This window comes from Chrysochloris asiatica, unplaced genomic scaffold, assembly GCF_000296735.1.
Source record: "Chrysochloris asiatica unplaced genomic scaffold, ChrAsi1.0 scaffold00014, whole genome shotgun sequence".
Lineage (NCBI taxonomy): Eukaryota > Metazoa > Chordata > Mammalia > Afrosoricida > Chrysochloridae > Chrysochloris > Chrysochloris asiatica.
The window spans coordinates 30,752,061-30,765,314 of NW_006408532.1; the positions used below are offsets into that span (position 1 = coordinate 30,752,061).

The following is a 13,254-nucleotide window of genomic DNA, read 5'->3' on the forward strand; positions in this document are numbered from 1 at the left end:
AACAACAACAACAGGCATCTTACAGAAAACAATATTCTGTTTTTGAGTGAATCACCAGGAAAGCGTAGAGCTTTAATTTGTTCATCAAAATAATGAACTTTGATCAAGTAATTTTAGCTTCCCAAATAAACTGCTTAATTACTCACAATTTCTACTGTTGAGTTTCCAGTAACCCAAACGCTTTTGATGGGTTAGGTTCTTGTGTAAGCAACAAGGGAGTCCACAAGCAAATGTATTCATAAAATAAGGCTGCATTTCAAAACTTCCTCTATAAATGTTTGGACTTTGCTTATAACAACCCACATCAATAATGCCAAAGCTTCCATGAAAACAATAAAGAAGAAAAAGAAAAAACACTTATTGGTACTAAAGCCTTTACTGTAATAAACCAAATATATTTACAATTTATACAAATGTTTAACCTTCAACAAAAATACAAAAAACAAAAACAAAAACAAAACATTTCACAAGATGCAAAACCAGGAAACAAGTTCATTGGAAAGACCACTGCTCTAGAAAGGGTGGAACGTGAGGTGAACTGCAAGGAACAGAAAGGTAATCTCACATTCAGGCAACACGCAACTGGCAGAAGATCACACAGAAAGGAAGTAACGGGGTCTAACATGGGCCAGCAGATTCTGTTCCTCAATCCTACCACCCTTGGCCCCTCTTATCCACTCTGCCAGGGTGCTCCACGTGGTCTAAGTAGATAGGTGACCTTCTGTTGATGGACTTGCCACCTCCTTTGTAGAAGTTGCGTGTCAAGACTTGGAAACAGGTTTTCTTTCTTTCATTGAAAGTTACGACGTTTCTATTTCTACAAATTCCAAACATTTTGGCCCAATTCAACTATAAATGTTAAACCACATATGTTCAGTAGATGACTTCATAGACTGTAGCCTTCTTGTCCCCTGAGCCAGTGACTATGTATTTGTCATCCACAGAGATGTCACAGCTAAGCACTGATGAGGACTCTTTGGACTGGAAGAGAAAACAGTAGACAATGTGTTTAGGTGAAGCTGAGATCCACAGGGGCCCTGCTCCCTCCTCCCAGGATTCCTCGCTTGTGGTTTCATCAGGAGCACACACTTACCTGGAATATACTGGCTCCGTAGGGGGTCCGCCAAGCATTGAGGAGGTTATCTTTTCCAGTACTCACAAACCATTTACCTAAAATTAGTGAAGGAACATGGAGTTGTAGCAAGATTTAGATTGCTACAACAGTGAAAGCATAGTCCTCCTAATCAAACACATCATTTCAAACGAGTCCCAGGGTGGTACAAAAGGTTAATGAGTTGGGCTGTTAACTGAAAGGTTTGAGGTTTGTGTTCACCCAGAGACACCTTAGAGGAAAGGACTAGCAATCTACTTCTGAAAAAACCAGGCACTGAGAATCCTATGACTGTACCTGACTCATAAGGGGTTGCCTTGAGTAGTACAGCTTGAGTGGGAAGAGGAGACACTTTAGTCTGGCCTTCACTGTGAAACTACTGTGTTAGCCACTGGATTCATGTAGCATCAGACCTCAAATACTGTGTCAACGAAGCTGTAGCCCAGCTCCATAAAGAAATAATATAAGTAAAATGCTAGATGCATGTATGGCACATAAAACGTGCTTAGTGACAGCTACTCATCTGTTGGAGTGAGTCCCTGGCTCTATTGTAGCTCTGAAATCTGAGACAATCCACAATCATCATCGGTGCAAATGGTTAATGTACTCAGCTGCTAATAACCAAGAGGTTGGTGGTTCAAGTCCACCCATGTTGTTGTGTGCTATTATTAAGTCAGTTCTGTCTCATTATTAAATACCTTCAAGTTGCTTCTGACTCACAGTGACTCTGTATAGTTTCCAGGCATCCTAGGCACTGTAGGATAAACACTGGACCGCAAGGTCATTTTGAACCACAAGTTTGGCAGTTCAAACCATCAGTTACTCAGAAACCCTATACAGGATTACTATGAATTGGAACTGATTTGATAGCAATTAATAACAACATAGGGTTTCCAAGGAGCAGCTGGGGGGTTTGAACCACTAACTTTGCTTTTGGCTGTCCAGAGCTTATCCTACAGCACCACACCACACCAGGACACAGGGGTTCTGAGGCTGTAAGCAAAATGCATCAGAGCAGCTGATAGATTCAAACTGTTGACTTTGTGGTTAGCAGTATAACCTGGGAACCTAAGTGCACCCACGGTTGTTGTTCTTGTTATTAAGTGCCATTGAGCCAGTTCTGACCCCTAGCGACCCTGGTACAGGGTTCTAGGCACCTCCAAAAAGGCCTAGAGATCTACTTGAGCCACTGAAAACCCTACAGAGTTCTATTCTGACACATACAGGATGGCCATGAGTCAGAATAGACTTGATGGTAACTTAAAAAAACAAAACAGAACACATTCAACCATTCTGTAACTATTTAACTACCTATGGTGCACAAGAAAAGTGTCAACACGTACTTCAGTCCTCTTTAAGCTCACTGCAGTCTAGGAGTCTGTGTGCATCTAAATATTCCTCTTCCTGGTCGGTCCATAACGATCTCTACCAGTCCTGCCCGTTTTCCCATAAATTCTCACCCAGAACCCCACTACTCCATCAAACCTGTTCCGACTCCTGACGACCTTCTGCAGGGTTTCCAAGGCTGTAACTCTTTACAGGAGCAGAAAGTCTCCTCTTTCTCCTGCGAAGTGCCTGGTAGGTCTGAATTGCCGACCTTGTGGTTAGCAGTCCGGCACTTAACCGGACAGTCCACTAGTACTCCTTGTACTTCTTCAGAGTGATAACTAATCACACCCTCATCCCACCCTAGGTTATCCACTACAAACAAGTTATTAGTCAAATGGGATTACCACTGAGTCTAGTCTGAGTAGCAACCCTATACAGAATTGAGTAGAACCACTCCTAAGGATTTCTGAGACAACAGATATTTACAGAAACACTCAGCCTCATATTTCTCCCAAGGAGTAGCTGGTGGATTTGAACTGCTGACCTTGAGGGTAGCAGAACAATGCTTAGCGCACAGGGCCAGCAGGTCTCCTTGAAACAGACATTACTGAGGGACATATTAAGACAAGAGAATTGTTGCATCTACTTGTTCTGAGTGTGATTATATTTATTACAAAAAAAGTGAGTAAACATCAAGTGATGATCAAACGAACAATTCCACCATTTCTTCCACATACGATCTCCTTGTTTTAAGAAGTAATATCCATGTAGACCATGAACGTCTCCCAATTTCCTTTATGGAGAACTCACCACAATATGCAAACTTGAGGGACAGCACACAGCTCTCGTGGAGATGCAACTGGTACTTGTCGGGCTTATTGACATGGAGAACCTCCACGTTGCTGCTCTCCATGCCCACAGCAAGCCACTCTCCAGTAGGGCAGTACCCAAGTGAGAAGATCTAAAGAAGGCGAACAGGCGCACAGATTAGTTTCCCCAATAAACTTAGGAAGTGAAGAGGCAACAAGAATAGGGAGATGCAATCAGCAAAATCCAGACTGGAGGAAATTCTACACAGCAAGTGACCCATCTGAGACTACCACACAGTACAAAACCATTATGAAACAACTAGAACAATGTGAACACTTACAGTGCATGTTACAATACTAAAGATGTATTCTTAGTGATAATGGTATTTGTATACGGAGGGAGTTCAGAGAACAGTTACGGATGAAATGACAGGGAATCTCTGGGATTTCCTTTACAATAATCCAATGCTTGGGGGTTAGGCTAGTATAATAGATAATAAAGACTGACAAAGAGTTAATGGATATTGAAACTAAAGCCATTATATGCTACACAGTCCTTGGTGCTTCCATATACTTATATGCTTGAACATTGTCTATACTTTGCACTTCATTTGAAAATTTCCCTAATACATTAAAAAAGGGCAAATCAACAACAGTATCCTACGTAAGTTAGAAAAGGACTGGAGCAAGTTAAACTGTAAGAAAATTCAATAAAACATTGACAGGGACATGGAAGTTAGTCATATGGATAGCTGTTTTCCACTCTCTCCTATTTTTCCCTCCTCAGTGTGATTACATTTATTTTTTAAAAAGTAAACACCAAGTGGTGATCAAAACAACAATTCTATCATCAGAAAAGCACTAACAATAGCCAACACTATCTCTCTCCCAAACAAGACTGGATTCCGGTACTTGACATCTAAATAATTTTTCACAATCAAAATCAAAGTGGCTAATTTTGTATCACTGCACAACTCCATGATTCTAGTCAGCCACGACTCTTGTTTATTTGTAAGGGAAAAAATGGTTTCCACTGAGACCTCTTCAATTTTTTAGGTGCCAGATGCAAGGAAGAGGAATTCACTTTCTGAGAAGTTCAGTTTTCTCCACTCCTGGTGACATCCCTGCTTGTGTTTTCAAGCACTATTTAGCAGTGAATCCAATCATCACTTCTCACCCCCAGATGGTTGTTGTTAAGTGCCACCAAGTCAGTTCTGACTTTTAGGGACCATATAGGGTTTCTGAGGAGCGACTGGCAGGTTTGAACAGCTGGCCGTGTAGCTCACACTGACCTTGTGGTCCAGCCAGATTAGATGAGGAGAATATGTACAACAGATCAAACGCTGCTGAAAGGAAACTATTATTCTTCATTGCACCAGTTCCTTCAACCAGCTCATGTAAAAATAACACAGCTTACATGTCTTAAATCAACAGGACTTCTGAATTTTTTGTATCTTAAATTTAGCCCTAGCCCTTCTGGCCTAGTCACTATGGTGCTGGGGGGCAGGGAGGGTGGAGAAGGATGATACACACAAACCACCTCACACAGGCTGGGGTGGGGACCGTCAGTCACCTGGGACGTGAAGTCGTGCTGCTGTAGCTGTCGGCCCTCACGCAGGTCCCAAGACCTGACCGTGTTGTCCAAACCGCCTGTCCAGAGCTTAGTGCCATCGTTAGAAATGTCAATACAGCTGGCTCCGTCTGTGTGGCCCTGGAATTGCCTGATAAAACAAACCAGATTGAATAATGATTTCCTGCCAGAACTCAAGGAAACACTGTTGTGTTGTTAGTTTTGGACTCTGAGTGTGTGTGTGTGTCATCCCTTTGGTGTCTGCTGACGCGCAAGATCAAACTAACCTTCCCCTGAGGAGGCTAGGAAGCAGCAACAGCCGATTTTCTGTTTCTTTTTTCATGATCCAAGCGCTAAAGACATGGGATGCCATCTTAGACTACTACATAGGAGCGGTGAAAATATGCTCTTATGCTTTTCTTACCAAACTATCTAAAAGGTATAACTAGTCCCCAGGTTCATTAAAATGTTTAAAGGAAAATAAAAGGGAGTTGGGGGTCACGGGGGAGAAAGACACAAAATCCCCAAGATAAAGGCTACATTTCAATTGTGGAAAAGAAGTGGCTAGGTGACAAGCATGGGACCCCAGAATAGCTCCCAGTTCTAACCTGCAAGCTAACAGTATACAAGCTCTCGTCTCCTCCATCTTGTTGGCTCTATTAGAATGCATGCTGTGTTAGGAAACCTGAACTCACAGCGATAAGGGTCACCTCAGCCTCCTGACTGCAGAGGTGTTGAGCAGAGACAAAGCTAATAGCTGAGGCATACCTCAGTAAGACCCTGCTCAAAGTTCAGCATAAGGTTGTTGTCTTAAAGAGGAACCTCATGCTTTATTCAAAACCCACCACCAGAAACAATCCACCAACAGATTTGCCAAGCACAGGCTTTGAAAAACCTTTGACTATGAGGGAGAGTCCATGTGAGACACTACGGGGCTGGCAGTTTGTTTAATACAGTGGCAACTGTCCCTCAGGACTTGGTTTTGTATGCTTCAGGGGTGCTGGCAGGCAAGTGACTCAAGTCAATAGGATGACTGATGAGCAAGCACATCACTGAAGTGAACCATCTAAGTAAGACCCATTAAAGAACTTACTGGTCATTTCAACGTTGAGAAGACGACCTTTTCTTTCTCTTACCCCATTGTCCCCTGTCAACTCCAAATCCCACAGAGCTCCAAACTTTCAAGCTGAGTTTGGAATTTAAAGAGTATAACAGAAGAAAGGGTGGTCCTGAGGTGGTGAAAACAGCACACTTAGCTGCTAACAAAAAGGTTAGTGGTTCAAGTCTACCCACCGGTGCCTTGAAATAAAGGCTTTGATGAACTGCTTCCAAAATGGCAGCCATTAAAAATCCTAGGAAGCACAATTCTACTCGGACACACATGGAATCCCTTTGAGTCAGAGCCACTCAGTAGCAAACTGATTACGAAAAAAATACCACTGTTGCCTGAATGCTGAGACGAGATGTGGACATCACTGCAAATGCTTTTTCTCCTCAAACTGTATGAACTTCCTCACCTCAGGATCCAGTTCTAGTCCTCTCCACCACACACCTAGCCGCCTCCTCACCCTCCATGTGTGGTTACTTCAATTGTACCTCACGCCCAAAACAATCTGCTCAACTTCTTAAAGTGCCATTACTTTCGCCCTCAACCAGCGATTGAAGTACACTGACCTCCTCTTCCCTTCAGACTCTGACTTCTTTTGACCTCAGTGCCTCATGAAATAGTTTCAATCCGTGGCTAACAATGCCTCTCTGCTGATTTACAGAGTTACCTGCGTGCTCCTTCGGCCCTGCACCCACGCATCTCAGCACTCTACTCTCAGACTCCCAAAAGACAAATCTTACAACTGTTCACAAATGTGCCGGGTCACGGTAGATACAAAGGTGCTCCGTAGACTCTGCACTGCCCTGTCTCATAGAGCAGCCACATAAAGGCAGCTAGTCCACAAAGAGAAAGGTCAGTAAAGTGCCCCAATTATACCTACAAAGTATTCACTGACTCCCCCAGGAGCTGGCACAGATAAGCTACTCAAGAGAGCAGGATATCTGGGCTCCTACCTCATTCCCACCATGATCTGTAGTACAATACAACACAGGTCAGCGGTACCTCTTTGTGCCTCACCTTCATCATCTGTAAAATGGGGATAACAGCTATACAGATGAAATGAGGATTACTGAATTAGTATTTAAAAAGTGCACTGAATTAATCTCTCAAAACCGCTATTTATTAAGTTTATTTTAAAAGAGAAGTAAAAATAATGTGTTGGGTTATAAGAAGAATGAGCTCTCTGCTCTGATCCAGTTGCTCACTCTGAGCTACCCAGGAAGTGGGAAGAGAAAACCAACTACCACCCGGGCACCCTCAGAGGGAGAGGGATGGCTCAGAGATGCTGGCCCTCTTCTACACAGGAGATATGAAGGCTGTGTACTGCCCTGATGACTGCCATGGTCTTTTCTCTCTGGTACATGAACCCAAAGGCATGAGGGGGCCTGCCAAATAAGCTGGAGTTCTAGAGGGGTACAAACAATTCATATGCTTAGTTTATGTCTACCCTGGAATACCTCAGAAGAAAGACATAGCAATTAACTTCCAAAAACCCTATAAACCACTGAAAATCCTAGGAGCCCAGTGCTTCTTCACACACACTGGTTACCATGGGTCAGAACAGTCTTGATGGCAGCTCATTTGTGCCCCAAACTGTACCTTCAGCAAAGATTGCTTCCCAGTGAACACGAAATGTGAAAAACAAACACGCACCGATCGTCCCTTGGACGTTTAGTTAGTGCTTTTTGTTAGCATGTCTGGAGTGAGGTGGCAGGAGCCGAGCAGAGACAGGACAGTGGCAGGACCACAACAATCGCTAAGGTGAGGAGGACTGTTTCCAGGAAGCCAAGTAGAACCCTGCTCCTCCTGCATGCGCTCGCTTGCAGTTGTCACGATCCCAGGGCAGGTCGTGTTTACTTATTGAGAAACACCAAGAATTTTAGAATCATTTATGGGTGAAGTTAGTGGAATCTCCTCTTCAAATATCCTTTTGTTGATTTTCTGTTACCCTTTATCAGCGGGCTCCTGTTTGCATAAGCGAAGTTCTTGCCAAGGGGAAAAAAAAAACATCTAGCATCAAGGCCCTTTAATAATACCATACAATCCAGGTGATGCCATTTCTTGGCAAAAGCAGATGCGTTTTTGATACAAGTTTATCAACCTCTGTATGTCAACTAAAGAATGGGAGTAATACCAGTTTCTGTAGAGTTTACTCCTATGTGTGATCTCATGGAGAATGAAACTCCCTGAGGTTTTCAAAGGCTGATTTTTCAGTAGATTACCACGCCTTTCTTCTGAGGTGCCTCTGGGTGCACTTGAACCTTCAGTCTTTTAGTTTGCAGGCAAGTGTGTTAACCATTTTCATTACCCACAGATTCCATTGAGGAGGCAAAAAAAAATTCTTGATGTCAGTCACAGAGCTCCACAGGGTCAACCCATGCGGGAGCATACGAAGACTGAGGGGTGCGGTTTTGTTTTTGCGTGCACGCACATTCATGTTCCCCCTACTCCCCTCAGGACCTAGCTCTCAGCCTGGCTCTTAGTGTGGGCAGTGAGGACCTAGAAGCATACAGAAAGAGAAGCAGCCCAGCTATGCAAGAACACCCTTCTTCCTGCCCTTCAGAAGGCCGTGTCTGCTCACCTCACCAGTGTCTGGTTGTGCAGGTCCCACACCGCGATGTTGCCGTCACTGCAGCATGAGAAGCAGACCTTGGAGTCGGGGCTGATGGCCAGGGCGTAGCAGGCGGGAGCTGAGGACGTCAACTCAGCCTTGATCCGGGGAGTCGGAGCCGCCAGGTCCCAAATGGATAGAGTACTGGCTTCCCCTCCAACAATTAGGGTGCAGCCATCAGGGAGTAATTTACAGGAACGGATATAATTATCTCTATTCTGTGAAACAGACATAATTCAATTACTATCATGCATCACCAAGCAATAGATAAGGCCGGATTCTCTGACTGCTGGCTTGGTGAATAATGTGAAGTGTTTCGGTAGTCAAAATCGGGATCCTTCAAAATAGTAAACATAAACCCACAGGATTGCCGAGGCATTCATAAATGCTTAGATAACTGTTCCTAATGCCCAACTCCCTGCTTAACAGATGACAATAAATTATCAGTAGATGCAAACCAACTTAAGACGCCACTTTGCACAGTCAGTTTGTATGTTTTACTGCCTCACACTCCACTATATACTCTTTGGGAACTGAAGACCCTGTTTGTGTTTTGATTTTGATGATTCTGAGCACTCTATCTAATGCTTGCACTATGTTCACGAGTCAGATGGATCTTTATCAGAGAACTGGAAATGTAACATGGCTGCTGTCATGTTTAAGCTTCTCCATCCATAGGCCAAAGAAACTGATAAATGATGTTGTTGTTGTTAAGTGCCTTCGAGTCGGTTCCGACCCATAGCGACCCTGTACAGGGTTTCTGAGGCTATAAATCTTTATGGAGCAGAAAGCCTCATCTTTCTCCCACGGAACAGCTGATAGTTTCGAACTGCTGACTTTAGGGTTCGCAGCCCAAATTGTAACCACTACACTACCAGAGCTCCTGATGACATCTATCAAAAATGTATTTTTTAAAATATGGATATAAAAGGATCATAAAATTACCTCCGCCATTCAAAAACCCTCCTAACCTCAAATTTAAACTCAAACAGACTTGTTCTTAAGTGCTGCTGAGTAAGATCCAACTTATAGCTAAAGTCCTGCGACTTTAAATCTTTGCAGAAGCAGAAAGCCTCATCTTTCTCCTGCCAAACAGATAAAGTTGAAGTTTTTAATATGCTTTCATAATGGCCTATCTTTCAACGATGAGAAGAACTTCAGAACAGGTCGTGAATGTTACAAAATATGCCCACCACTACAGAATAACGGGCTGTGTTTCAGTTCTAAATTTCATAAATTTTAAGTTACTTAATTGAAACAAACAAACAAAAAATATCCCCCCAAAATTCTTTGGAGCTCCAAAATATGTTGCCTCTTCTTAGTGGAAAGGGTCTCTCTGGGTCCTAACAAGTCTCCAGGTAGGCGGAGGGCAGGCTGAGTCAGTGGACATCAAGGTGAAAGCAGGTACCATACCAGGGGCAGGATAGGTGCCTTCAGTTTGCTTAAGTCAAATGGGGTTACAGAGCTTGGTACTTAAAGCTGGTCTTGGTGTGAGCCACGTCCCTGAAATATGCAAACTGTTATTCACACATTTTGAGAAGGGTGGGTTAGGCGCCTTGGGAAAGTGTTCTCACCACGCCTGTTTTATTGAGGGCTGCCCTCATTTCTTGGTAGCACCATCCATTAACCCTTTCCTAGAGCCAGGATCACTAAAAATGAAACCAGTTCTCCCAGATCTCGCCGAAAGCATGAACCCTGTTCAGATGGCTTTTATGCCACTTTATCAAATGTTTACTGTTCAATATTTATCTCAAAGCTGTGGGGAAATTAAAGTTGAGCAGATTGCAAGGGATCAGAGTCCAAGCTAATCTTGTGCTTTCATCCATTCATTACATGGGAAACCCCTTTTCTTTTATAATGCACATCAGACAAGGAGAGTGTGTGTAAAACAACACAAGAAAAAAAAAAAATAGTAATAATCCACCAATTCTGAGATATAACCACTGGAATGGCAACAAATGAAATCTTTACATTTGAGGGAGTAAGGTGGGAAGAGCTAAGCAGCTAACGCGGGAAACAGAATTGGCTTCCATTTCCTCATAACAGGAATAAAACCCAGGCCTGGACAGCTATTTCCTTATTGAGCCTCCTGGGAGAAATTACTATAGCGCTCCACTTCCTGTTCACTCACCAGACAGTCCAGCTGAGACACGGGACTCTTGTTGCCAGGCTGGCTGATGTCCCAGACCTTGACACAGCCCTTCCCACCAGTGTACACGTGCCGTGTGGGGTTGCTGATGGTCACAGCACACACCACCTCCCCGTGGTTCAGGGTGTTGATCTGGCGAGCGTGTCGGGGGATTCCAGGTCCAATGAGAGCGTCGGGAGGAAAGGGGACAGGCTGCATCTGACCATCTGCAGTGACGTGAAAGGAGTACGCACTTTTGGAGAAGTGAGGGATGGGAAGAGAAGAGACGATGGGAAAAGGAAGGCAGGAGAGAAGACAGACAAGATATTTATCATACATGGATCCACCATTACCTCCACACTGCTCTAAGAAACATAAAAAAAAATAAGAGACTCTCAATTTCATTTATGCTATGATGTCCTTTTGAAATCAACACAAGCTGGGGTATTTACTGATGGAACGTTAAACAGCAGAAATCTTGAGAGCACATATATTGAACTGTATTGTGCTAAATTAGAAATTTTAGAATTTTGTGTTTATCCATTCCATAAAGCAATTCTCAAATCTCATTCTAAAATACCAAATGTGTTTCCAAATTAACATAAAATACCTCTTTTCCCATGTGACTTATACTGAATGATCTTACTATAGTCTAAAATTCTTATTTCCAATGCTTAAGATTAAGCCCGTTAAGAACTCAAAATCATTACACACAGTAAACGGTCTATTTCAAATCACACAAAAAATAAAATCAGCTTTCTGCACATAGTACTTCAAGGCATGGACCTAAAGTCACCTTTACATAATCAAGAGAAAACAGCTTCTTTTATGCCAATGGCTTTGTGACAAGATTTCAAGTTTCTTCCTCAACAATCAACTTTACCTGGGTCACAGAATTCCACCTTTATCAATGGCAGCAAAGCTCCAAGCTAAAACAATAAACCGCCTTTTCCCAGTTCTAGTTTAGCCAAGTATACTCAGGTTCCGGCTAATGAATTGTAGTCAGAAGCCACTGGGTAGCATTTTATGGAGATTCTTAATCTAAAAGGGTGGGGAAAGTACCCTCTTTTTCTATTGCTCTTATCTGTTGACTGAACCATGAGTAAGGTGACTAGTACACCAGCAGTCATTTTGGGCAAGATGACATTGAATGTGGAAACCAATGGGTGAAGAAAACGGTAGACCAGAAAGACAGGATACAGATGCCCCACTGATAACAGTATCTTTTGTGGGTAAGAGAAATACTCATTTATGTCATTTAAGCAACTGGTTTTCCTCAGCCAAATACAACCAAGACTACTCTTCATTGTATATTCCTTTTTCTCACACCAAAAACTTAAGGGAAAAAAACAAAACAAAACAACTTAAGGCATATTTTCTTTCTGAGAACCATCTAGTTATTTAAACTCCACAAACTAGTATAAATGGGGCTTCCAAAAGTTCACAGAAAAATGGAATTGAAAAATAATGGGAGTCTTCTATGAGCTTTTGGAAACCCCCCTCACAGATTGAGAATGTTGTAAAACATACATAAAGACATTTCAAAGGATGGAAGAAGTGGAAGTCCTAATCTGGTAGCATAGTGGTTACGAATCGGGCTGCGAACCGCAAGGTCATCAGTTCGAAACTACCAGCTGCTCCGTGGGAGAAAGATGAGGCTTTCTGCTCCCATAAAGATTTACAGCCTCGGAAACCCTGTACAGGATCGCTATGGGTCGGAACCAACTCCACGGCACATAACAACAACAACCACCCAAATGATGGATTAATGCACAGTTCATTTTGAAGACCACTGCTTTCACTTGCTTCTTATCTAAGGCACTACTAGGAGATCTCAAATGTAGATCTCTTCTCTACATGTCTGCATAAGGAGCTCTGGGAATTTAGTAGTTACCAGTCGGGCTGCTAACCTCAAGGTCAGCCATTCGAAATTACCAGCTGTTCCACAGGAGAAAGATGAGGCTTTTTTTTTTCCTATAAAGATTTACAGCCTCAGAAACCCTATGCAGAGTCGCTAAGAGTCGGACCCTACTCTACTGTACATCACCACCACCATCATATGTCTGCATGTTGTTGTTGTTAAGTGCTACCGAGTCAATTCCAACCCATAAAGACCCGATATAGGGTTTCTGAGGAGCAGCTGGTGAGCTTGAACTGCCAACCTCGCAGTTCAAACGGCTTTGCAGTCTGGCGCATTAACATCAGGACTCACATGTCTGCAATACAGTACATAAACAATAGCATCCTCCTTCCCACCACCCTCTGAAGTAGGCCTGGGTCCTTTCTAGAACTCCTCATTGGTACTCTGCAGTCCCTTTACAGTTCTAAATGCAACGTGTACTGATCAAAAAGAACTTTCATAATTAATGCTAACTTGAATTGTTTCAAAGAACTTACCAAGCACAAAGTCAAAAACAGGCTGAAGATATCAGATCTCTACTCACCTGCACTTAAAAGCCACATACTTCCTTAGCTTGAATATGAAATACATGCTATGATTTTTCCCTTTATAAAAGCCTAGTATCACCCCTCCATACACAGAGAAGACAGGGATGGGCAACTTGGGCATTGACTACCCAAAGTGGGAG

The 13,254-nt window shown here is 43.0% G+C and overlaps 1 protein-coding gene across 9 annotated transcripts in view; it reads right to left on the reverse strand.

Annotated features, from left to right (window-relative positions):
- Window positions 1-357: 357 nt before the first annotated feature.
- Window positions 358-13,254, reverse strand: part of TLE1 (transducin-like enhancer of split 1 (E(sp1) homolog, Drosophila)) — a 129,271-nt gene continuing 116,374 nt past the window's right edge. For 7 of the 9 annotated variants that reach the window (XM_006834948.1, XM_006834949.1, XM_006834945.1 and 4 more), the window contains 6 exons: window positions 10,670-10,919; window positions 8,509-8,756; window positions 4,823-4,970; window positions 3,251-3,401; window positions 1,094-1,170; window positions 874-981 (listed from right to left, as the gene is read on the reverse strand). In XM_006834948.1, the coding sequence (XP_006835011.1) occupies window positions 874-981; window positions 1,094-1,170; window positions 3,251-3,401; window positions 4,823-4,970; window positions 8,509-8,756; window positions 10,670-10,919 (982 nt within the window). Of the gene's footprint in view, window positions 982-1,093; window positions 1,171-3,250; window positions 3,402-4,822; window positions 4,971-8,508; window positions 8,757-10,669; window positions 10,920-13,254 lie in introns of all 9 variants that reach the window. The other 2 variants (XM_006834942.1, XM_006834947.1) reach the window with 2 other exon arrangements.